The 20,538-nt window shown below is 35.8% G+C and overlaps 1 protein-coding gene across 1 annotated transcript in view; it reads left to right on the top strand.

Moving 5' to 3' along the window:
* The window catches only part of Taf4b (TATA-box binding protein associated factor 4b), a 92,537-nt gene that overhangs the window by 22,756 nt on the left and 49,243 nt on the right, over positions 1 to 20,538 (top strand). The window contains exons 2-9 of the mRNA XM_090353303.1: positions 1,453 to 1,598; positions 2,939 to 3,046; positions 4,542 to 4,703; positions 4,803 to 4,925; positions 6,929 to 7,018; positions 8,591 to 9,208; positions 10,719 to 10,836; positions 11,819 to 11,924. Of these exons, the coding sequence (XP_090209429.1) occupies positions 1,453 to 1,598; positions 2,939 to 3,046; positions 4,542 to 4,703; positions 4,803 to 4,925; positions 6,929 to 7,018; positions 8,591 to 9,208; positions 10,719 to 10,836; positions 11,819 to 11,924 (1,471 nt within the window). The remainder of the gene's footprint in view (positions 1 to 1,452; positions 1,599 to 2,938; positions 3,047 to 4,541; positions 4,704 to 4,802; positions 4,926 to 6,928; positions 7,019 to 8,590; positions 9,209 to 10,718; positions 10,837 to 11,818; positions 11,925 to 20,538) is intronic.

Genomic DNA, 20,538 nt, shown 5'->3' with positions numbered 1-20,538 from the left:
AGTAGAGCTTTAATTACTGATTTACAAAAGGAGTGAGGGTTAATGAAAGTAGTGAGCTTCAGACATCTAGGATGTATATGTTCTCTCTACTATGAGCGTGGGACCTGGATTTGGGCAGGGATAAGAAATGCTAGAACTTGTTCTTTCTAGGAAAATACCCTGACTTTCGATGGAGAAGTAATTGGGAAGAAAACTTTGTGTTTTTGGCTACACTACTTAGGGTGGAGTTTTCCTTATGCTGAATTGAAAAGGAGAGGACAATAGTTCTAATCTCTTAGATTTTTCCTGATCTTGCTGAATTTGGGTAGATCTGAAAGAATTATGTATTGTCATGCTGTTTTTACCTTAGGGAAATTTCCAAAGACTTCAGTGTCTCTACCAGTTGTAGTATCTTTAGAAGAATCCTCACTTGTTGTGCTTATTTCTTAGGGGATAGGTTTGTAGAGCTCATCATGCTGACATACTATAATAGGAATTCCCGCTACAAGTATTACTCTTGTTTGTGCCTCCTATTGACAAAACAAGAAATTCTTCAGGTTATGAATGCTAGGTTATAGAGGATATAAATGGAAATCAATGTGGTATAGTCATATAAAGTTGATCACATAGTTTTAGCAGTTATCACCAAATGTACATCACCTACTGATGCACATCTGTCTTACCATTTAATATTGTTACTGAGCGCATTTAGTATTGTTACTGATGCCTATCTTTCTTACCATTTAGTATTGTTACAAAAAGTAATACTATGGTCATAATACTGTGGTCTTAGGATGCTTTTCCCTGTCATTTGCATCCATGCTGGTGCTGCATTATGGATGTTTGCCTTTTGAAGGAAATTTCGTTTAGGTCGGTCATGGGACTTGAACTCTGGGCCTGGGTATTGTCCCTGAGCTCTAACTCAGGGCTACCACCCTACCCTTTGAGCCATAGCACCACTTCTGTTTTTTTGGTGGATAGTTGGAGATACAAGTCTGACGGACTTTAGTGCCCAGGCTGGCTTTGAACTGCGATCCTCAGATCTCAGCCTCCTAAGTAGCTAGGATTATAGGCATTAGCCACTTAGCCAGGCTTGAAAGGAATTTTTTATTCTGTTTATGCCTTATATATTATTTGATGATACCTTTTGCTAACTTTTAATGTAGTTGAACATGAAATTTTCAGTTTATTCCATATTGAGACCTCAAACAGTCCTCTTGCTTTTTAGCTTTCCAACTGCTGGGATTAGAGATGTTACCATTATATCAGCTGGTTTGTTATATTTTAAAATAGGTTCATAAAAACATTTCATTTTAAAATAATCTAAAAATTATATTTTATAATTAATGGACATTAACTTCACTATGTACTAAGCACTCAAATCATTTTCTGTTGCTAGTAATGAGAAAAGAAACTGAGTTATATTTTATTTATGAGCTTGGAAGTCATATTTATTTTTCTCTTTAACTACAGGTACAGTTTTGATCAAAAGTAACAATGGTCAGTTGATGTTGGTATCACCTCAGCAAGCAGTAACAAGAGCTGAGACCACAAACAACATAACTTCAAGACCAACAGTACCAGTAAATACTCAAACAGTCAAAATCTGTACAATGCCGGTAAAATACTTTAGTCTTATTTTTCCAGCTATTATTTTCATGTCAGTATACATACATATATATATATAGTTACAAACTCCAAAGTCAGGGCCGGGAGTTTGGCCTAGTGGTAGAGTGCTTGCCTAGCATGCACGGAGACCCAGATTCGATTCCTCAGTACCACATATATAGAAAAAAGATGGAAGTGGTGCTGAGGCTCAAGTGTTAGAGCTCTAGCCTTGAGAAAGTCCAAGGTTAGGGCTCAGGCCCTGAGCTCAAGCTTAGGACTGACAAAAAAAAAAAAAAATCCAAGATGATTGTGCTCAACTTAGTAAATCAAGTGCCTAAGTGCCTTTCTTTAAATTTGGCATTGATAAGGGTATAATATTCAGGCTCAACCACTGTATTGCATAATCTTTCAAATAAAAGTTCAAAAGGACATTTTGCTTCATTTTAAGTTTGTGGTAGATAATAAACTTCCTTTTTGTCTATTCTTGCAGAAAGTATCTTTTACGAAATGCAGAAATCTGTAATATTTTATTTGCCCTGTTAAAAAAATGATTTACTCTTCACTTAACTTGCAAGCACAAGGCTCTGAGTTCAGTTCTCAGAATAGTCAAAACCAAAATGCTCCTTATTTTTATATATTATGCATGGCGATCTTTCTAAGTAACTGTTGCTTGTCTTACGTGACAGAATTAAGTAGTATGTTTAAACAGAAAATGCTAAAGCTTAACATGTTCCTGACTCAGGTTCATCTGAATGGAAGGTGTTGGTTGTTTTTTTTATGCTCTCTTACTTTTGGTTCTAGGCACTTAACTGAATATTTTCTGTTAGTAATACTTCTGTAGGTTAAGAATATATGTTTTTTGCTCTGTGTATGTGTGCAGATACTTGAATTTGAACGTCCCTTAGCTTTTTTGCCTAAGTCTAATGTTCTAGCACTTGAATTACAGCTCCATTTCTGGATTTTTTATGGTTAATTAGGAATTATAATCTTATGGACTTCTCTGCCTGGGCTGGTTTTGGATGTGATTTTCTTTTCTCAGCCTCCTATGTAGCTAGGATTACAGACATAAGCCATTGACACCTGGCTAGATTAAGGATATTTTTGTTTATGATTAAATATTAAATAATCTCTGATTTTTTAAACAAATCAGAGTAAAGATTGAGTCATAATCTAATACTTAATTAGTTATTTGGAGATTTTTAGATAAACAAAATGGCTTTTGGTTAGTCAGTTAGTGCCTGTGAAATAGGGAGTGTCAACTAACCAACTGACTAGTTAAGCATTTAGTGTAGAATATGTAGAAGAGCTTTGACTAATGGCAACCAATTTTCTCTTGTCCATTCCCTCGAAGAATTCTAGTTCACAATTAATCAAAAATGTGGCAGTGGCACCTGTTAAAAAAATGGCACAAATAGGAACGACTGTGGCAACCACTGTCCTGAATTCCTCCTCAATACAAGTAAGTTATGGCTTCTATGTGGACCTGTGTATACCAACTGTTCTTTCATCTTTCTTTATTTTTTAGTTATTTCCTACCAGATATATAAGTTGCTCACTGTGTGCTGTTGAAGGGAACATTTCAGTGAACCATGGTGATACTTTCCAAATTGTAAACTGTTAGAGTTAAAAGAACAAGATTTGGACTTAAAGTTTTTGCTTCATTGGGTATAGGAAGTAATTTGTAGTTTTCCATGCTCTGGGGTGTTTTTAGTGCAGTCTAGAGCAGTAGAACTTACCAAAAGAATAAAATTAATATTCTGTGTTCATTGTGAGGCATATATCATGTCAGAAATAGGGAGCAAGAACTTGTAAATGAGAATAACATAGGTCTCCTTGTTTGACCTGGAAGAGTCTGTTAAGAATTTTAAAAGTTTTTATTATCAATATAATATCAGTTAGTACTATCAAGTACCAATATTAATTTCAAATGGCTAGAAACATGGCTTACTGTAGTAAATATATATATATATATATACACACATACACACTCTGTCTATTATATATATATATTCTAAACTGAAATATTTGATGCTTTCAAATTGACTTACCTTGACTATTACAGAAGGATTTTTTTATTTTTTTTTTTGCCAGTCCTAGGCTTGGGCTCAGGGCCTCAGCACAGTCCTTTGACTTTCTCAAGGCTAGAGCTCTAACACTTGAGCCTCAGCACCACTTCCGGCTTTTTTCTATGTATGTGGTACCAAGGAATCGAACCCAGGTCTTCATGAATGCTAGGCAAGCACTCTACCACTAGGCCAAACTCCCAGCCAAGGAATTTTTTTTTTTTATAACAGCTGGACCCTCATATGTTGTGGTCATGTAGAATTAAAGCATTCAAATTAAAATGACAATGTAAGTATTTAGTTTTCTATGTGAATTGTGAATATTAGTCTTTCCTCTTTTATACCTCAAACTTTTCTTATGTCTTTTAACTTTTAGTGTTAATTTGCAGTACTAACCTTTTTGTTCTGCAGGTGGTGCTAAAATCATACTTCTTTCTGATTAATAGGTGAATAAAGTTAATAAAATTCAATGTGAATTTAAGATGTATCCTTTTTGTTATATTCTTTAATTCTACAGAAATAGTCTACAGAAAATTAGTCTGAATATAAGATAGTTCATCACTTTGATTCCTATTTAAAGTAGGAAATTTCAGGATAGTTGATTCTTGGCCATTTCAAGTACTTTTTAGAGAATGCTAACAATATTCTTTTGAAGACTTACACATGTGACATTGCTTTTCAAAGACAACCCTAGGACACAGTCCTCGATTTTTGCATGCAAAGTCAAGAGGATTAGGACAATTAAATAAATTGCTTGTAGTCAATATTGCAGAAGTAAGCAGTGAAAAGTAGCTAAGTGGGAATGATCTGCTGAAGTTGAGGGTGCTGTATAGGAGATACCCACTAGTACCATAGGAGTGCTTATCTAAACAAATGCTAACTTAATTTCAGTCTGTGGCTGTGCCTACCAATGTTGTCACAGTTAATCCTGCAAGTCTGGTAAATGCTATAACGACCCTGAAGGCATCAAGTTTGGGAGTATCTTCTGCCCCCTCAAATGAGTCCAATCTCAAAGCAGAGAACTCAGCAACTACTGAGATTTCTCTTTCTCCAGTAAGTTCTTAATTTTTATCTTATATAAACATAGTCCCTTGCTAATGCTATTGAATCCTACTTGCTAGTTAACATTTGTGATTATTTTTCTATGCTTAGGCAATGCTAGAAAATGTGAAGAAATGCAAAAATTTCCTTTCAATGTTAATAAAACTAGCATGTAGTGGATCTCACTCTCCTGATATGGGGCAAAATGTGAAGAAGCTAGTGGAAGAACTTTTGGTAAGTTATTACTATAAAATCCAGTAAGCTTTATGAAAGTCCATTGGTCATTTGGAAGACACTGCCTTATTGAATTATGCAGACCTTCCAAATGCTTTCAGATATTTTCATTTTGGGGGAAAATTCGCCAGAAAATTCTATAAGTCTTAACAAGACTTAAGATCAGGGATGTAGTTCTAAAATTTTCTAAAATCGCTATCAGTTGTTTTTCTTACAGACATTTGAGAAAGTGTGTACTACATCTTTAAGCCTGAATGACCGCTGTTGCTTTGTTAGTCTTTCTAGTAAAAATAAAAAGCAGTAGCTAATTTACCTACCAAGTCAGTCAAAATATGCTTTTCTTTGCATTTTTTTGTTTGTTTGCAGTGAAAATGCTTTACGTGTGGTTGCCATTCTGTTACATACAGTAATAAATGTGTACCAAAGGGCTCTTGAGCGACAATGCCACTTCCGGTTTTCTAGTGGTTAATTGGAGATAAGAGTCTCATGGACTTTAGTGCCTGGGCTGGCTTTGAACCTTGATCTTCAGATCTCAGCCTCCTGAGTAGCTAGGATTACAGGCGTGAGCTTCTGCATCCTGCAGGACACTATTTTCTTTTTAGCTAAAAGTGTATAGCAGTGGAAAGCACAGTAATGACTGTTTCTCTTTGCTTTAATCTTCTTACCAGTAGTTTTATTTGCTGTTGCTTTTATATCATCACTACAAATCTTAGCACAGTAAAGAAATCTTTCCCTCACCTTCCAAAAGCATTAGTGTGGAAATAATATAGACTTCATGGACTCCCTAAATGCCTATATAGAATAATAAAGTAAGGTATTTTCAGTTCTTTGGAATCGATATTATGAGTTTGTATGAGTATTCTAAAAATATAAGGTTAGCCATTAATTCTCTACCCTAAGAAATATGTGCGTCTTGTGAATTTATTAGTAATTATTTTAAACTGACTATAAAAATGTAGTATTATTGGTAGACATTGGTGGCTGTGTCTGTAATCAATCCTAGCTTCTCATTAGGCTGAGACCTGAGAATCACATTTCTAAGCCAGCATCAGTAGGGAACTGTGTGAGATTCTTTATCTCCAGGTAATCATAGAGAAAGCTGGAAGTGGTGCTGTGGCTCAAATGGTAGAATGCTAGCCTTGAGCAAAAGTTGCCCAGGGACAGTGCCTATGCCCAGAGTTGAAGCCCCACAACTGGCAAAAAAAAAATAAAGAAAGTAGCATTATTTAGCTAGTCAGCTTTTCTCTCACTTTGCCTATTGAGATCCTTTTTTAAAAACTTTCATTCCTTGAAATAATTATACCTTTATTATGTTCTTTTTTTTTTTTTTTTTTCAATCCTGGGCACTGTTCTTGGACTTTCTCAAGGCTAACACTCTACCACTTGAGCTACAGCGCCACTTCTGGCTTTTTCTGTGTATGTGGTACCCAGGAATTGAACCCAAGTCTTCCTGTATGTTAGGCAAGCACTCCACCACGAGGCTAAACTCTTGGTCCCCCTTTATTGTATATTTTCTGTAACTAAACTTCCTCGTTTGTGCAATTTCTCTGGTCACATGAAAAACTAAAAGCTTCCCTATAATAGTGGACTTTACCACTTGTCAGAAGTTGGACTACGGTCAAAAATTATATCCTTAGTCTCTTTTTAAATTTAATTTTTAAAGGATTATGCCAGATACCTGTGACTCACACCTGTAACCCTAGCCACTGAGGATACTGAAATCTGAGGATCCCAGTTCAAAGCTAGCCTGGACTGACAAATTGGGTAGATTCTTATCTCTGTTATTAACTTGCAAAAAGTTGGAAATAGAAGTGTAGCTCAAGTGGTAGAGTGCCAGCCTTGAGCAAAAAATCTGAGCAAGCCTGGGAAGCTAAGATCAAACTCCATATAAACCAAAAAGGATTGAAATATGGTCTTGGTATGCTGTTCAACCAAACTTGTTGGCTTTGCCTTTTAAAAAATATTTGTAGACATAAAAGTGTTTTCTCTCTCACATTTTTTAGGATGCAAAGATTGAAGCAGAAGAATTTACTAGGAAACTATATGTTGAACTCAAGTCTTCACCTCAGCCTCATCTGGTTCCCTTTCTTAAGGTATATATATTTGTGAAGAAATAGTTTTAGATGGATTTCTTTAAAATGATTCAAGATACGAATATATCATTGTGATAGTCATTCAGTGTAAAGACAGTAATACTATGATAGAATTTTGGCACTATTGTAAATTGTAAAGCATTCATAGTATTGCTTTCATTTGAACATTTTGGAAAAACTGGAGTAATATCTCGTTCATGAGGATAACTTGCTGACCTTGGTTATATGCCTATAGAGGGATATATTCAAATATGTTTGGAGTGTGTGTGTGTGTGAGTGAGTGAGTGTGAAGAGAATGTCATAGAATGTGGGAGATGTTGTGACACATATTTTCTTAGAACAGTAAATTACATAGTGCCACTTTTGATAGAAAGGTTATACTTGTTAAAATTTACATTATTGCACATTCTCTTCTCTAAAATAGTTTATTGGAGTAACTAGAATTTGTTGGAAAATAGTAACTTTGATAACATCTTGTTTTGGCAAACTAAAAAAAGTTCATTTAGATTCTTATTTTTTTTTTTTTTGCCGGTCCTGGGCTTGAGCTCAGGGCCTGAGCACTGTCCTTGGACTTTCTCAAGGCTAGAGCTCTACCACTTGAGCCTCAGCACCACTTCCAGCTTTTTTCTATGTATGTGGTTACTGAGGAGTCGAACCTAGATCTTTGTGCATGCTAGGCAAGCACTCTACCCCTAAGCCAAACTTCCAGCCCTCATTTAGATTCTTAAAAATTAAAAATAAATTAAAGTGTTCCTAATTTATGTTTATTTTTTTAACTCCACAAATACATGGAAGAGATTTGACTTTTGTACTTTCAGAGTATATACAGAGGATTGAGTATATTTCTCTTAAAATGTGAAATAACTTTGCTGATGACCTGTCTTTGATTTAGAAATTCTAGCTATTTCTTCTAGGTTCCTTTGTGTTGCAAATATTCTTCAGTTTTCTTAAGTACTCAATTGTTTCATCCACTTATAGCTTTTATATACAATTTGAACTTGTGTCACAACAAGGAAATCTTTTCAAGTAATGGATGAAAATAACCTACCAAATATCTGCTTTAATGTCTTTAAAAGAAAGCACAAACAAAAACTTTAGGGATAAAAAGTCCAAACCTACTAAGGTTTAGTTTAAACTTGTACTGCATCAGTATTTGAAGATAAATACTGACTTAAAATCCACTCAGAAAGTATGCTAGCTTACTTAATTAAGGATATTGTTTCAGGTCTGACGTTATCTTTGCGTATAAAATCCCTGGCAAAAAGATCTCCTATGCTATTTATTATAGAGTGTAGATGAATATAGTGAAATATGACACAGGGTTTTTATTTTAAAAAGTGATCATTGAGGAATTCAAATTAAATTTAATGTTGAGATATCAAATTTCATTTTGAAAAAGTCCTTTGGGGCTTGAAATTGATTGTATTTTAGATAGTGGTAGCCTAAAATAAATGTTAGCTGTTTTTGACTGAAATATTTGATAAACATTTTAATTTTCTTTGTGTTGTAAAGAGATGGAATATTTTATTTTAAATGGACTTCTTTTATAGCAGCTTTTTCTTTTCCTCATAGAAAAGTGTAGTTCCCTTACGACAGCTTCTGCCTAACTCCCGGAGCTTTATTGAACAGTGTGTTCAGCAGACTTCTGGTGAGGTTGTCGTTGCTACCTGTACCACCACAGCAACAACTTCACCTGTGGTGACTACTACAGTATCTTCAATCCAATCTGAACATCCCATCATTGTTTCTGGAACAACAGTACCTAGAACTATGTCTGTGCAAACTCTGAATACACTTTCTGGTCCAGGAGGAACAAAAGGTGGAGTGGTTACAGTCTGTTCTGTGGGTCCAAGTGGTGTCCCTGTAGGATCAACAGCTGGAACTGTTTTACTTCAGACTTCAAAACCACTTGTGACACCCATACCAAATACAGTAACAACAGTCTCACTTCAGCCTGAGCAGCCAGTTGTCTCAGGTACCTCAGTAACACTGGCTCTCCCATCTGTGACTTTTGGAGAAACCTCAGCTGCAGCGTTTTGTCTTCCATCTGTGAAACCTGTTATTACTTCTGCTGGGACCACACTTGATAAGCCTGTCATTGGTGGCCCAGTTCAAATCAAACTTGCCCCTCCGGGACCTCTCCTTTCACAACCCACTGGTATTCCACAGGCAGTTAAAGTCAAGCAGCTCGTGAGTAACATTTCATTTCTTTCACATTTACTGGTAATTCAGAAAACTTTAAACATTCAGAAAACTGACAAGCCTCATTAAGAAACTGGTAAGATTGCACACTCTGTACCAAATTTGACTGCTTCCAGTATTTTGCTTTCTTCCTTTGCTTTCTGCACGTGTACAATACTTACAATTTTTGCTGAATCATTTGAATGAAAGTTTGTTGCAAAAATTGTGACTGGGGGCAGAGGGTGTGGCTTGGTGGTAGAGCGCTTGCTTAGCATGCATGAAGCCCTGGATTCCATTCCTTAGTACCCCATACACAGAAAAAGCCAGAAGTGGTGGTGTGGCTCAAGTGGAAGAACACTAGTCTTGAGCAAAACTGCTCAAGGACAGTGCCCAGACCCTCAGTTCCAGCACCATCATGGGGGGAAAAAGTTGACTGTATACCCTCACTTACCATGGTATAATACATGGGTCATTATTAATACTTATTTAGTGTGTCCTACCCATCCCAATCATGTTCTTTTACTGCTTTTTCCCCTCCTATCTTATTTCTTCCTCCTCCTCCTCCTCCTCTTTCTCCTCCTCCTCCTCTTCTTCCTTCTTTTGGTGGGGAAGGAGGATTCAACTCAGAGTCTTAAGCTTTCTAGGTAAGGCTCTATTACTTGAACTGTGCCCTCAACCGCGCTCTTGTTTTTCATGAAGAATTGCTTTTATATTCAGTTATTCCTCTTTGGTTCTTTTAATGTAAACAAGTATGCCATTACTTTATGGTTTTTCCATATATTGCAGTGTTTTCAGTACTCAGATTGTTTCTTTATTGTTTTGTCATCTTGTTTTTTCAAGGTTCCATTTAGTTTAAATATTGGGGGAGGATTATTATGTAGGTGATACTATGATAACTTCTGTTGATCCTTAGCTTGAACTCTGGGCCTGGGCACTGTCCCTGAGCTCTTCAGCTCAAGGCTACTGCATTGAGTCACCAGTACCCTACTGATTTTTTTTTATTTTTATCCCTAACCCTCATTGGATATTTTGAAGTTACCTTAGAGACTGCCTTTAGCATTGGCTACTTTCTGAAGGTTTTAGGATATTTTTTAAAAACATCACCTAAAAAGTTATTTTAGAAGTGTATTTTGAAATCTTTATGGATAAAAACATATATCTTGGAATTGTTTAAAATAAGCAGAGATGATGAAGTGGTTATGGAAATAGAGGAAACCTGACTGTCCAACGCTATAGGTGGTTTCATTTAATCCTATGTGTGTTTTAAAAATTTTCTCCGTAAGTTATAAAATAAAAATACAGTCTTTATGGAGAGTTTTGTAAATTACAGTTTTACTCTAAGAGTGTATATGAAATAGATTTTTAAAATTTTGAACAAGATAATTTTGTTATATACATATTTTAAGTAAGCATTCTTGTTATACTGAGATAGATACATTTTCAAGTAGATGAGTTCTCACTTACATTTTCCTAAAACAGTTTTTTAAAATAACAATACTGATTAATCTCATGGTTTTAGGTAGTCCAGCAGTCTTCAGGAAGCCTTGCAAAACAAGTGACCAAAATTTCCCATCCCACAGCATTGACCATTCAGAAACCAGGACAGAAGATGCCAGTAAACACCATAATGCCTACTAGTAAGTTTTCTGGATGTATGCAAACCCATGCTGTCATCCCCCTTCCACTGGGTTTAGACATAGTAGAGTTTTGCCCAAACTTGTTTTATTAAGAGCAAAGAGATTATATATATATATATATATATATATATATATATATATATATATATATATATAATTTTTTTTTCCCAGTCCTGGGCTTGGGCTCAGGGCCTGAGCAGTGTCCTTGGACTTTCTCAAGGCTAGCACCACTTCCGGCTTTTTTCTATGTATGTGGTACCAAGGAATCGAACTCGGGTCTTCGTGCATGCTAGGCAAGCACTCTACCACTAGGCCAAACTCCCGGGCAAGATTTTATATATTTTTTTAAAGGCATTGTTTATCCTGGTACCAGTGACTCATTCCTGTAATCCTAGCCACTCAAGAGGTTGAGCTCCTAGGATTATGGTTTGAAGCCAGACCAGCAAGAAAGTTCTTGAGACTCATTATTCCTAATAAATTTCTCAGAAAATACCAAAAGTGGTGCTGTAGCACAAGTGATAGAGCACTAGCTTTGAGCAAAAGAAACTCAGGGACAACCACAAGCCCTGAGTTCAAGCCCTATGACTGGCCAAACAAACAAAAAACAACTATTTATGATATCCTATATTTAAATAAAACCTAGTAAATAATATTCTTACCATTTTAAGCTTGCTCTAAACTTTTTGAAGGTTACTCTTTTTCCTTTGGAAGTCAGACTTTCACAGATATGGTAGAAGTTTTATATATTTTTAAAATATATCAATACAAACATTACCTTAGACTACATATAATGAAAATAAGGAAATCCTTATGATTTATTTTCGGAAAATACCTTCATTGTCCATTTTGAATTTAAGCATAGTTTTATGGAAACTTGACATTTTCTTTGATTATTTTGCATATATTAACTATTGTCTTGAAGTTTTCCTAATGTGACATGATTGCTTTCTTGTATTCTGCTTTTTTCTTTTCTTTTTTATAGCTTCCATTTTAAAGCAAATTACTCTGCCTGGAAATAAAATTGTATCCCTTCAAGCGACTACTAGTCAAAAAAACAAAATAAGAGAAAATGGGACTGTATGCTTCAGGTAAATAAGGAAAAAATGTTGAAACTGGATCTGACTTAATGAAGTGATTTTTAAGGAAAAAACTAAAAGAAATCAGCTATATTGATGTCTTTAAAATACTTTATTGAGTATGACTTATGAACAGTAAAGTGCATAAATCTTATGTGGTCTGCTTCATGTATTTTGGAAACTATGCCTATGTAATCACAATCCAGTTCAAGATACTCAGCATGTCCATCACCTTTATATACCTTTAAAATCAATTACCCTTATCCTCTGCCTGTGGCAGTCACTGTTCTTATATCCATTACTATGTTTTTTGTCTATTCTTGAACTTCACATAAATGGAATATTCTGAGTAGATCCCCTTCAGTTTTGCTTTCTGTGGTTTCAATTATTGCATCCAATAGATTTCTGAAAATAGTAAATGGAAAATTCTAGAAAAAATTCATATGTGTGCTGTATTGAATAACATATCAAATATTTTGCCATCATGCTCAGAAAATGGTCTTAACTTTGTTTAGCATATCCACTGAAGAGTCACTTAATTATCTTGGTTATTTTCATGTTCAGGTAGTCCTTATGTGGTAGCTTAGTGATACATTGCAATGCCTATATCCTTCATTTTATTTCATCTTGGAGAAATTCTGTTATTTCCACATCCTCCCAAGAAGAGTGAGCACAGGACAATAAAATATTTTAAGAGAATTTTAAAAAGACCACATTCAGATAACAAACAATACAGTATATTGCTGTTATGGTTCTACTTTATTATTCTCATTAATCTCTTAGAGTGCCTTATAATACATAGGGAAAATGTATATTTAGGAATTGTTTCCAGGATCTCCTCTCCAATACTAAAATTCATCTATGCTCACCTTCCCTACATAAAATGGTATAGCATTTACATATAATCTGAGTGCATGCTTACGTGCACATGTACATACACACATTTGAGCCACAGCACCACTTAAAGCCTTTCTTTTTCTCTATGTATGTGGTACTAAGGCATTGAACCTGGATTTTTGTGCATACTAGGCAAGCACTCTACTACTAGACCAAACTCCCGGCCCCTTCCCATAGTTTTAAATACCCAGTATAGTTTAAATTTTAGTTTAGGGAATAATGATTAGAACAAAATTCTGTACATGTTTAGCAGGGACACAGTTTATTTTTGAAACAGTATTACTGTGTAGCTCTGGCTGGCCGGGAACTCATAAAGCTCTTGCCTTAACTTCTTCAATGCTTGGATTATAGGTATTTTCCCCAAACCCAGCATCTAAGGAAGTGAAGTTCCCAACTTCAAGTAAACTTTTAAAAATAGTTGTTCTAGCTATACATTACTAGAAATACATTAGAAAACAAACCCAGAAATTGTATTACAGTCCTTTTTTTTTCTTGTTCTGTGGTATAATTGTGTTATCTTTTCCTCTATGTAAATGGTTATAATTAAAGTCAGTAGCCTTTTCTTTTCTTTTCTTTTGGCACTACTTGGGATAGGCACTGAGCCATTACACCAAGCCCCCTCTTTGCATTGGATATTTGTGTGTGTGTGTGTGTGTGTGTGTGTGTGTGTGTGTGTGTGTGTTGTCTGTGTATACATGCATGCACACACAAACATGCTAGTCACTCTGGAACTCAGCATTTGTGCTCTCTTTCTTATCTTCTTTATTCAGGGCTGGAGCTTTATTTCTTGAGCCCTAGCTCCAGTTCCTCCTTTTTGGTGATTTAGTGGAGATAGAGTCTCACATGGTTTTTCTTCTTGGTCTGGCTTTTAACTGTGATTCTTGGAGCTCACCCTCTACATTGTTGTTGTTGGGTTTTTTTGTTTGTTTGTTTGTTTTGTTTTTTTGAGTTAACAGACTTTCTTTATGCTCTGGCTAGCCTGAGCTGTGATCTCCTACTTTTGCTTCCCTGTATCACTAGGAATAATGGGTATATGCATTGTGCTTCCTTGTAGCTAAGATAGTAGACATATGTTGTCATGTCTAGCTATTGGTTTAATAGAGTTGTGAGAACTTACTTTTTGCCACAGCTGGCCTCAATCCATGATCATAAGTAGTTAGGATTATAGCTACTTATATGCTTGGATATTGCCTTATATTTCTGATACTCAGATTGCCTGGGAGTTTGGATTACTTATTCAGTGTCACAGGAGAATATGAGAAAAATGTAGGTGTTTTGAATCAATTCTCTTCAGAAAGAATTCATCCAGTGCCCTCAAGGGCAGCAGATGACCAGTCACGCTGTCTAGTCTAGGAGTGGTAACCAAACTATTTCAAAGCAAAGTAAGCTTTCTAAAACTCCTTGTAGTCCCTTAAGGAGTTCAGCTAACACAGTGCTTCTCTTTTGCTGGATTGTCAACCTCTATTTTTAGTTTCCGAGTTGGCTAGTTCACTGCTTGGTTTCTTTGATTTTTTTCTTATGCACTGCTTCAGTGGTAAATGCTTCCCATCTTTATAGGATCAGGCCCCACCCTGAAGCTCTGGAACCCTTGAACTCCAACTTTCTGTCTCTATGAGCATGCCTAATACTCTGTTGGCTTTTGGGCCTCTTAGCAGCTGCTATCTCTGTGGCAGTTTAGTGTCTTGTTCCACATCAAGAATTAGCACATGCCCAAAGAAAAGGAACAAAATAGAGAAAGTGGGGCTACCTCAGCAAGGTTCTTTGCTCACAGCGCTATGGTCCCTCAAGACCTGGCTCCCTTGGCAGCTTTCTGATGCCTTCAAATAGACTTTTTTTTCCCATATATTTTTATTGTAATTAATAGAAGGGTTACATTATATTCACCAGATAGAGAGTGCATTACTTCACATATATTGATACCCTTTCTCTTGTCTTGGTTCCCATTTCCCTGCCCCTACCCTCGCCCCTCTCAAATAGACTTTTAAAAATAGTTGTTCTGGTTGTATTAGCTTTTCATGCTAAATAAAAAGGGGGGTATTCATGTACAAAGAGAAGCAGAACCCCTGAGGTAAATATTAGTGCATTCCTTGTTCAAATATCTCTTGGAGTTACGGTTTTACCATTTACTTTCTGTATGTATGTGTGAAGATGGAGTCTAACAATGTTTTCTACCCAGACTGGCTTCAAACTGAGATCCTCCAAATCTTAAGTAGCTAGAAATATGGGCACGGACTCGGCCTGTGTGATGTTTTTTGACCAAGAGAACTTTAGAATGTCAGGCGTTTATTGAGTAACTCTATATCCACAGGATGTAGCCTCTTTCCTCAGCCTCATTGGTTCTAGGATTACTACTTCTCCTGGATACCTCTGCTTCCTATCTTTTTCTTTGTCCATTTCTCATACCTCTTTTCCTGAATTTCTTGACTCTCCCTAGGGTTTTGCTGTTCCTTATAAATTTGAGTATCAACTCATTGAGTTCTACCAAAAATACTTGTTTGGGTAGGCATAGCCTTTAGGCAACAGGTCTGTTTTCTTCAGCTGGCCTCTAAAGTTTTGAACCTCTATGAACATGATTTATGTCTCCATGTATACAAATCTATAATATATTTTAATTTTAAAGTATTACAATTTATGTAGATTGTTAGTTTTTTGCCGCGTATGTTTTGATTTGTTACTAATATGTGAATGTGCAGGTTCTTACCATTTGTCAGTGATCTTAAGTTCATTGTTTTTAATAGTTACAGATTACTTTAGTTTAACATAAACATTGTTATATGTAATTACATAAACGTTGATATGAACAGTGAAATTAGAATTATTGATTGATTGTGATGTCTTTCAATATATAAAATATATAATTTTTTTATACTCATGTATGTGCTCATTTTAAGAGATAAGAATGACCTACTGGTAGAGTGCTTGTCTAGCATGCACGAAGATCCAGGTTCGATTCCTTAGAGCCACATACACAGGAAAAGCCAGAAGTGGTGCTGTGGCTCAAGTGGTGGAGCACTAGACTTGAGGAATAACCAAAGACCCTCAGGCCCTGAGTCCAAGCTCCAGGTCTGGCAAAAGAGAGAGAGAGGGGGAGGGGGGGAGAGAAAGCGCGAGCATGCAAGAGCGTGTGCAATAAATGTGCAAGAAAATTTATCCTAAGTCAGGCTCCAGAGAAACAACTAATTTGAAATTCTAGCGACTTCAATTATTGGATATTCAAAGGCTAGACATCTTATAAAATAATCTTCAAGCAAAATATGGAATAAACAATGAGAAAAGTAATCACGTGTTAAAAATGAACACAAAGCTTTAAAAAAAGGAATTTGGAAGTGGAAGCTAATAGAATTAAAACTAAATTGTATGGATACATCAAATTAGACTGTAAATCAGTTTTCTTTACTCAAAAGAGAATTCATGGCTCCATATAGTAAAAATTCGGATGGCTTTTGATTTGAGAACACTCTTATCCCTGTTCCTTCCCCTCCCCCACCCCATCCAGGGTTCTCAGATATAGTTTTCCCAGTATCAGAGACCCAAATAACTAGTATTACCCATGACCATTTGTCCTTAGGGAAATTGCATCTTTAGGGCAAATTCCTCTTTCAGGATATACTCATTGTTTGCTTTTCCTAGCATTTTTCTGACAGATTCTGTGAACCCAACAATAGAATGAAAATGTGTTAGATTGGTCTAGTTAGGCGTTGTGTAATTGCTCTTCAGTAAATCTAGTCCACTTAGTGCCTGGAGCAAAAGTGTCACTATTAGTACTATGTTTTCTCTGGGAGATTTCTAGCTTATTAACTTTTGCTCATTTATCTGTTGAGTGCTTATTGCTTTCTAGAGTTATGTATGTATAGAGGCAAGTAATTTTTTTGTGAGACATACATGCGTGTCTTTGTATGTGTGTGTGTGTGTGTATAATTTCCCAATCTTTTCTTGAGCTTGTAGCAGCTTTTCATGTTTGATATAGGAAATTTTAAAATCATATATTTATTAGTTTTAGTCCTTGCAGCTTTTATTCTGAGAACTTAGCTAATATGAGTCCATTATGATGTATTCCTGTTTTCTTCCAAGATATATATGTGCATGTTTACTTTATATGCAGATTTTTCTTTAATTTTTCAGATTAACTTTTTCCCAAATGGATTTTTCCTTCATTTTTGTCTACATTTTAAATTAATGTCAATTAGTTAAAAGAGGGGATTTTCTTCAACATATGAATGAGATTAGCCTGATCTAGGGAACACTGAATCCTCCTTCTTTCCCAAATTAATCTCATTAATCTCTCATTGTTACATTTTTACACTATTCATAATGTAATTTTAATCCTATTAACACTTCCCTCTTTCTGTTTACTCTTTCCCCTTCCACTAGTACTCATACTAGGACAGGACCTGCCTTACATTCTTGTTGTTTATTTTTTTAAGTATATATTAAAATTTCTGTGTGTGTGTGTGTGTGTGTATATACATGTGCACTGAACCTGGGGCTTGAACGCAGGGTCTGGGTGCTGTCTCTGAGCTTTTTTGCTCAAGTGTAGTGCTGTACCACTTAAGTCACATCTCTGCTTCTGGCATTTTGGTGGTTAATTGGACGTGAGTCTCACAGACTTTCCTGCCTGGGCTGGCTGTAAATTTTGATCCTAGATCTCAGCTTACTGAGTATCTGGGGTTACAGTGTAAGTCACAGGCACCTAGCATATTGTTTGAAGGCATTTAACATAGTATTTCATATATGGATAAATTGTGCTTCAATCAGATAGACCCCTTGCTTGGTCTCATTTTCCCTATCCCTACTACATCAGTACTTTCTGAAAAATTATCTTTCTGATTTGAAATACCACTTTTCTACTAGTAAGTTCCCATTTACATAAAGGGTGCATTTTATTTAAGTAATATAATTTTGTTTTTATGTTCAAACTGTGTTCAATTGTTACAGTATAATTGTTTACTTTTATATTCTATATCATGAATTCCCTCTTAAATCAAAAGTATCATGGTAATATTTTTATTTTTCACTTGCGTTTGGATTTTAGAATTGGCATAGTACAGAGATTATGTGATTAGATTAATTTGGGAGGAGAATCAACTTTCATTATGTGAAAAGCTCTTATCTAGCATGGTTATATTTATTAGAATTCAGTGAGTCCAGTAACAGAAAAGATGAACAGTTGCATGTACAGTATGGAAAACTGGAAAGTCACTCCATTTTGGAAGGATGGTATTTAAGACCTATTCTCCTTTGCATTCACATTCATGCTCCCTCTGTATAGTTGTCGAAGTATAGTTTGCTGAACTCTGCTCCCAGGTCTTCCCATGGTTGCATTCTCTTATGTTTCACACTTACCTTTTAAGGAGAGGCTTTGCCTGGCCAAAGAACGTAAAGTAGTTTCAGGCATTCCTGCTCTCAATTTATTTGTTCAAAATGCCTTATTTCTATGTCCTGTTTATTTTCTACCTACTTTTAATGTCTATAAGTTTATAATAACTGCTGACTATTATATTCATATTAAACATGGGAAACATTTGTAGCTAGTGTCTCACACCTGTAATCCTAGCTACTCAGGAGGCTGAGATCTGAGGATCGAGGTTCAAACCCAGCCCAGGCAGGAAAGTCCATAAGACTTTTATCTTCAATTAACCACCAGAAAACCAAGTGGCACTGTAGCTCAAGTGATTGAGTGGTAGCCTTGAGCTACCCTGAAGAGCTCAGGGACAGGGCCCAGAATTAAAGCCCCACAATCCATGCACAGACACAAGAAGAACAAGAGTATTTATAGTGTTAGCTACTTTAAGGTAACTTTTTTTTGGTGCTAATATATATAGGTTTATATTTTTATACTCGCAGTAATCTGGATCATGTGGTTTTATGCATATCTTTTTGTAATGTTATCTTCTTACAATATAGGTTTTTTTGAATCTTCATTTAGTTGTTAAAATGAACCTAAAAAATAGACTCCAGTGTTGGACTTGTTAAAGAAGAAAACATAAATATTAGATGGCATTAGGCCTCATTTTGACTAAACTGGATGAAGCTTAATAATACAGTGACACGTACTTGTTTTTTTTCCAAACCCTTAAAACTGTCTGGTTAACTTATTATTGTTGTTGTTGTTTGTGAATTTTTTCACAAGAAAACCCCCTTTTCTACAGCTTACCAGTATAGTTAGCTATGGAATGCTATATGGTGTTTAAACACCAGAGGGTGCCAGAGATTCACATTTTGTCTATCACAAGTGTTACAAGTATTATATGACCCTTCTATTTTTGTGTAGTTAGCCAGCCATATTTAAACTAAATGGATGTTTGGTGATGATAAGGAATTCATGTACATTTTGATGTGATAATTTATGATTTGGCTTTTTTGGTGTGTCATGGGGCTTGAACTCGGCCTGAGCGATATCCAGTGTCCCTAGGCTCTTCAGCTCAAGGCTACCACCCTACCCTTGAGCCAAGCCTCACTTCCCGTTTTCTTTTTTTCTTTTTTTTTTTAAATTGCCAGTCCTGGGCTTGGGCTCAGGGCCTGAGCACTGTCCTTCTCAAGGCTAGCACGGGCAAACTTGAGCCTCAGCACCACTTCTGGCTTTTTTCTATGTATGTGGTACTGAGGAATTGAACCCCGGTCTTCCTGCTTGCTAGGCAAGCACTCTATCACCAGGCCAAACTCCCAGCCATGATTTGGTTTTTTAAAGTTCTTATGTATTTATATTTATATATGATAAAAATCTTTATGAATAATTCATGCATGTTATTTCTGGAAATAAATGTATCTTCACAGCTAGAGATTTTATCTTTTTTTTTCTTTTAATGATACTTTTAGAAGGTAATATAGGTCCAGGCACTGGTAACTCACTATATAGTCCTTGATACTTAGGAGCTGAGATCTGAAGCTCTCATATCAAAGCTAGCTTAGTAGTCAGACCTGAGACAGTCTTATCTACAATTAACCAACAGAACTGCAAGTGGAGGTGTTTAGTTTAAATCTAGTGTAGAACACTATTCTTAAATGAAAAAGCTAATAAGCAAGTGAGTGTAAGCCCCACCCAAATAATAATTGGGATATAGGGAGTCTTTTCCTCCCATATGTTGCATGGAGAACAGGAAATGTTTCTTTTTCCCATTTCTTCTTACTTTTTCCTTGCATGGCAAAATAAATCTTTACTAGAGCTTTCATTCATATACACACAAAAATACAGGGCAAGTTTACATGCTATTTATGTTATTATGACACCACACTTACTGTCTGGTTTTTACAGGAAGCAGATTGTGAAAAGAGGCATGTTAGCCATGCCTACAGTGTTACTGTTAATGAAAAGATCTTAAGCTCTTGCTGGTGGCTCAGGTGCTGAACTTTCCATACTGGAATTGCATGAATGTAGACTTAGATATGAAATCTCTCAAGGTTTTTAGTTACATTTTATTACAATAACATGATATTCAGCAAAAAGAATTCTCTTTATACATACTGCATAATGAGGAGAGACTGTAGAGAAAGGTTCTTGTAGAAAGATAAGTACATGAGCAGTTGGCAGAGTCTTCTTTTTACTTTGTGGTCATGAGCATTTTAAAGGATTAGGCTGGGAATGTGGCTTAGTGGTAGAGTACTTGCCTAGAATGCATGAGGTACTTGGTCAATTCCAGTACCACATAAGCAATAAATAAAAAATTTAAAAAAAAACCAATAACACTTCACTCTCTGGGCTGTAATGTAGCTCAGTGGCATCCTGGGATTG

This window comes from Megascapheus bottae, chromosome 19 (assembly GCF_031878675.1).
Source record: "Megascapheus bottae isolate mThoBot1 chromosome 19, mThoBot2.hap1, whole genome shotgun sequence".
NCBI lineage: Eukaryota > Metazoa > Chordata > Mammalia > Rodentia > Geomyidae > Megascapheus > Megascapheus bottae.
This window is presented reverse-complemented; position numbering and strand designations above follow the sequence as displayed.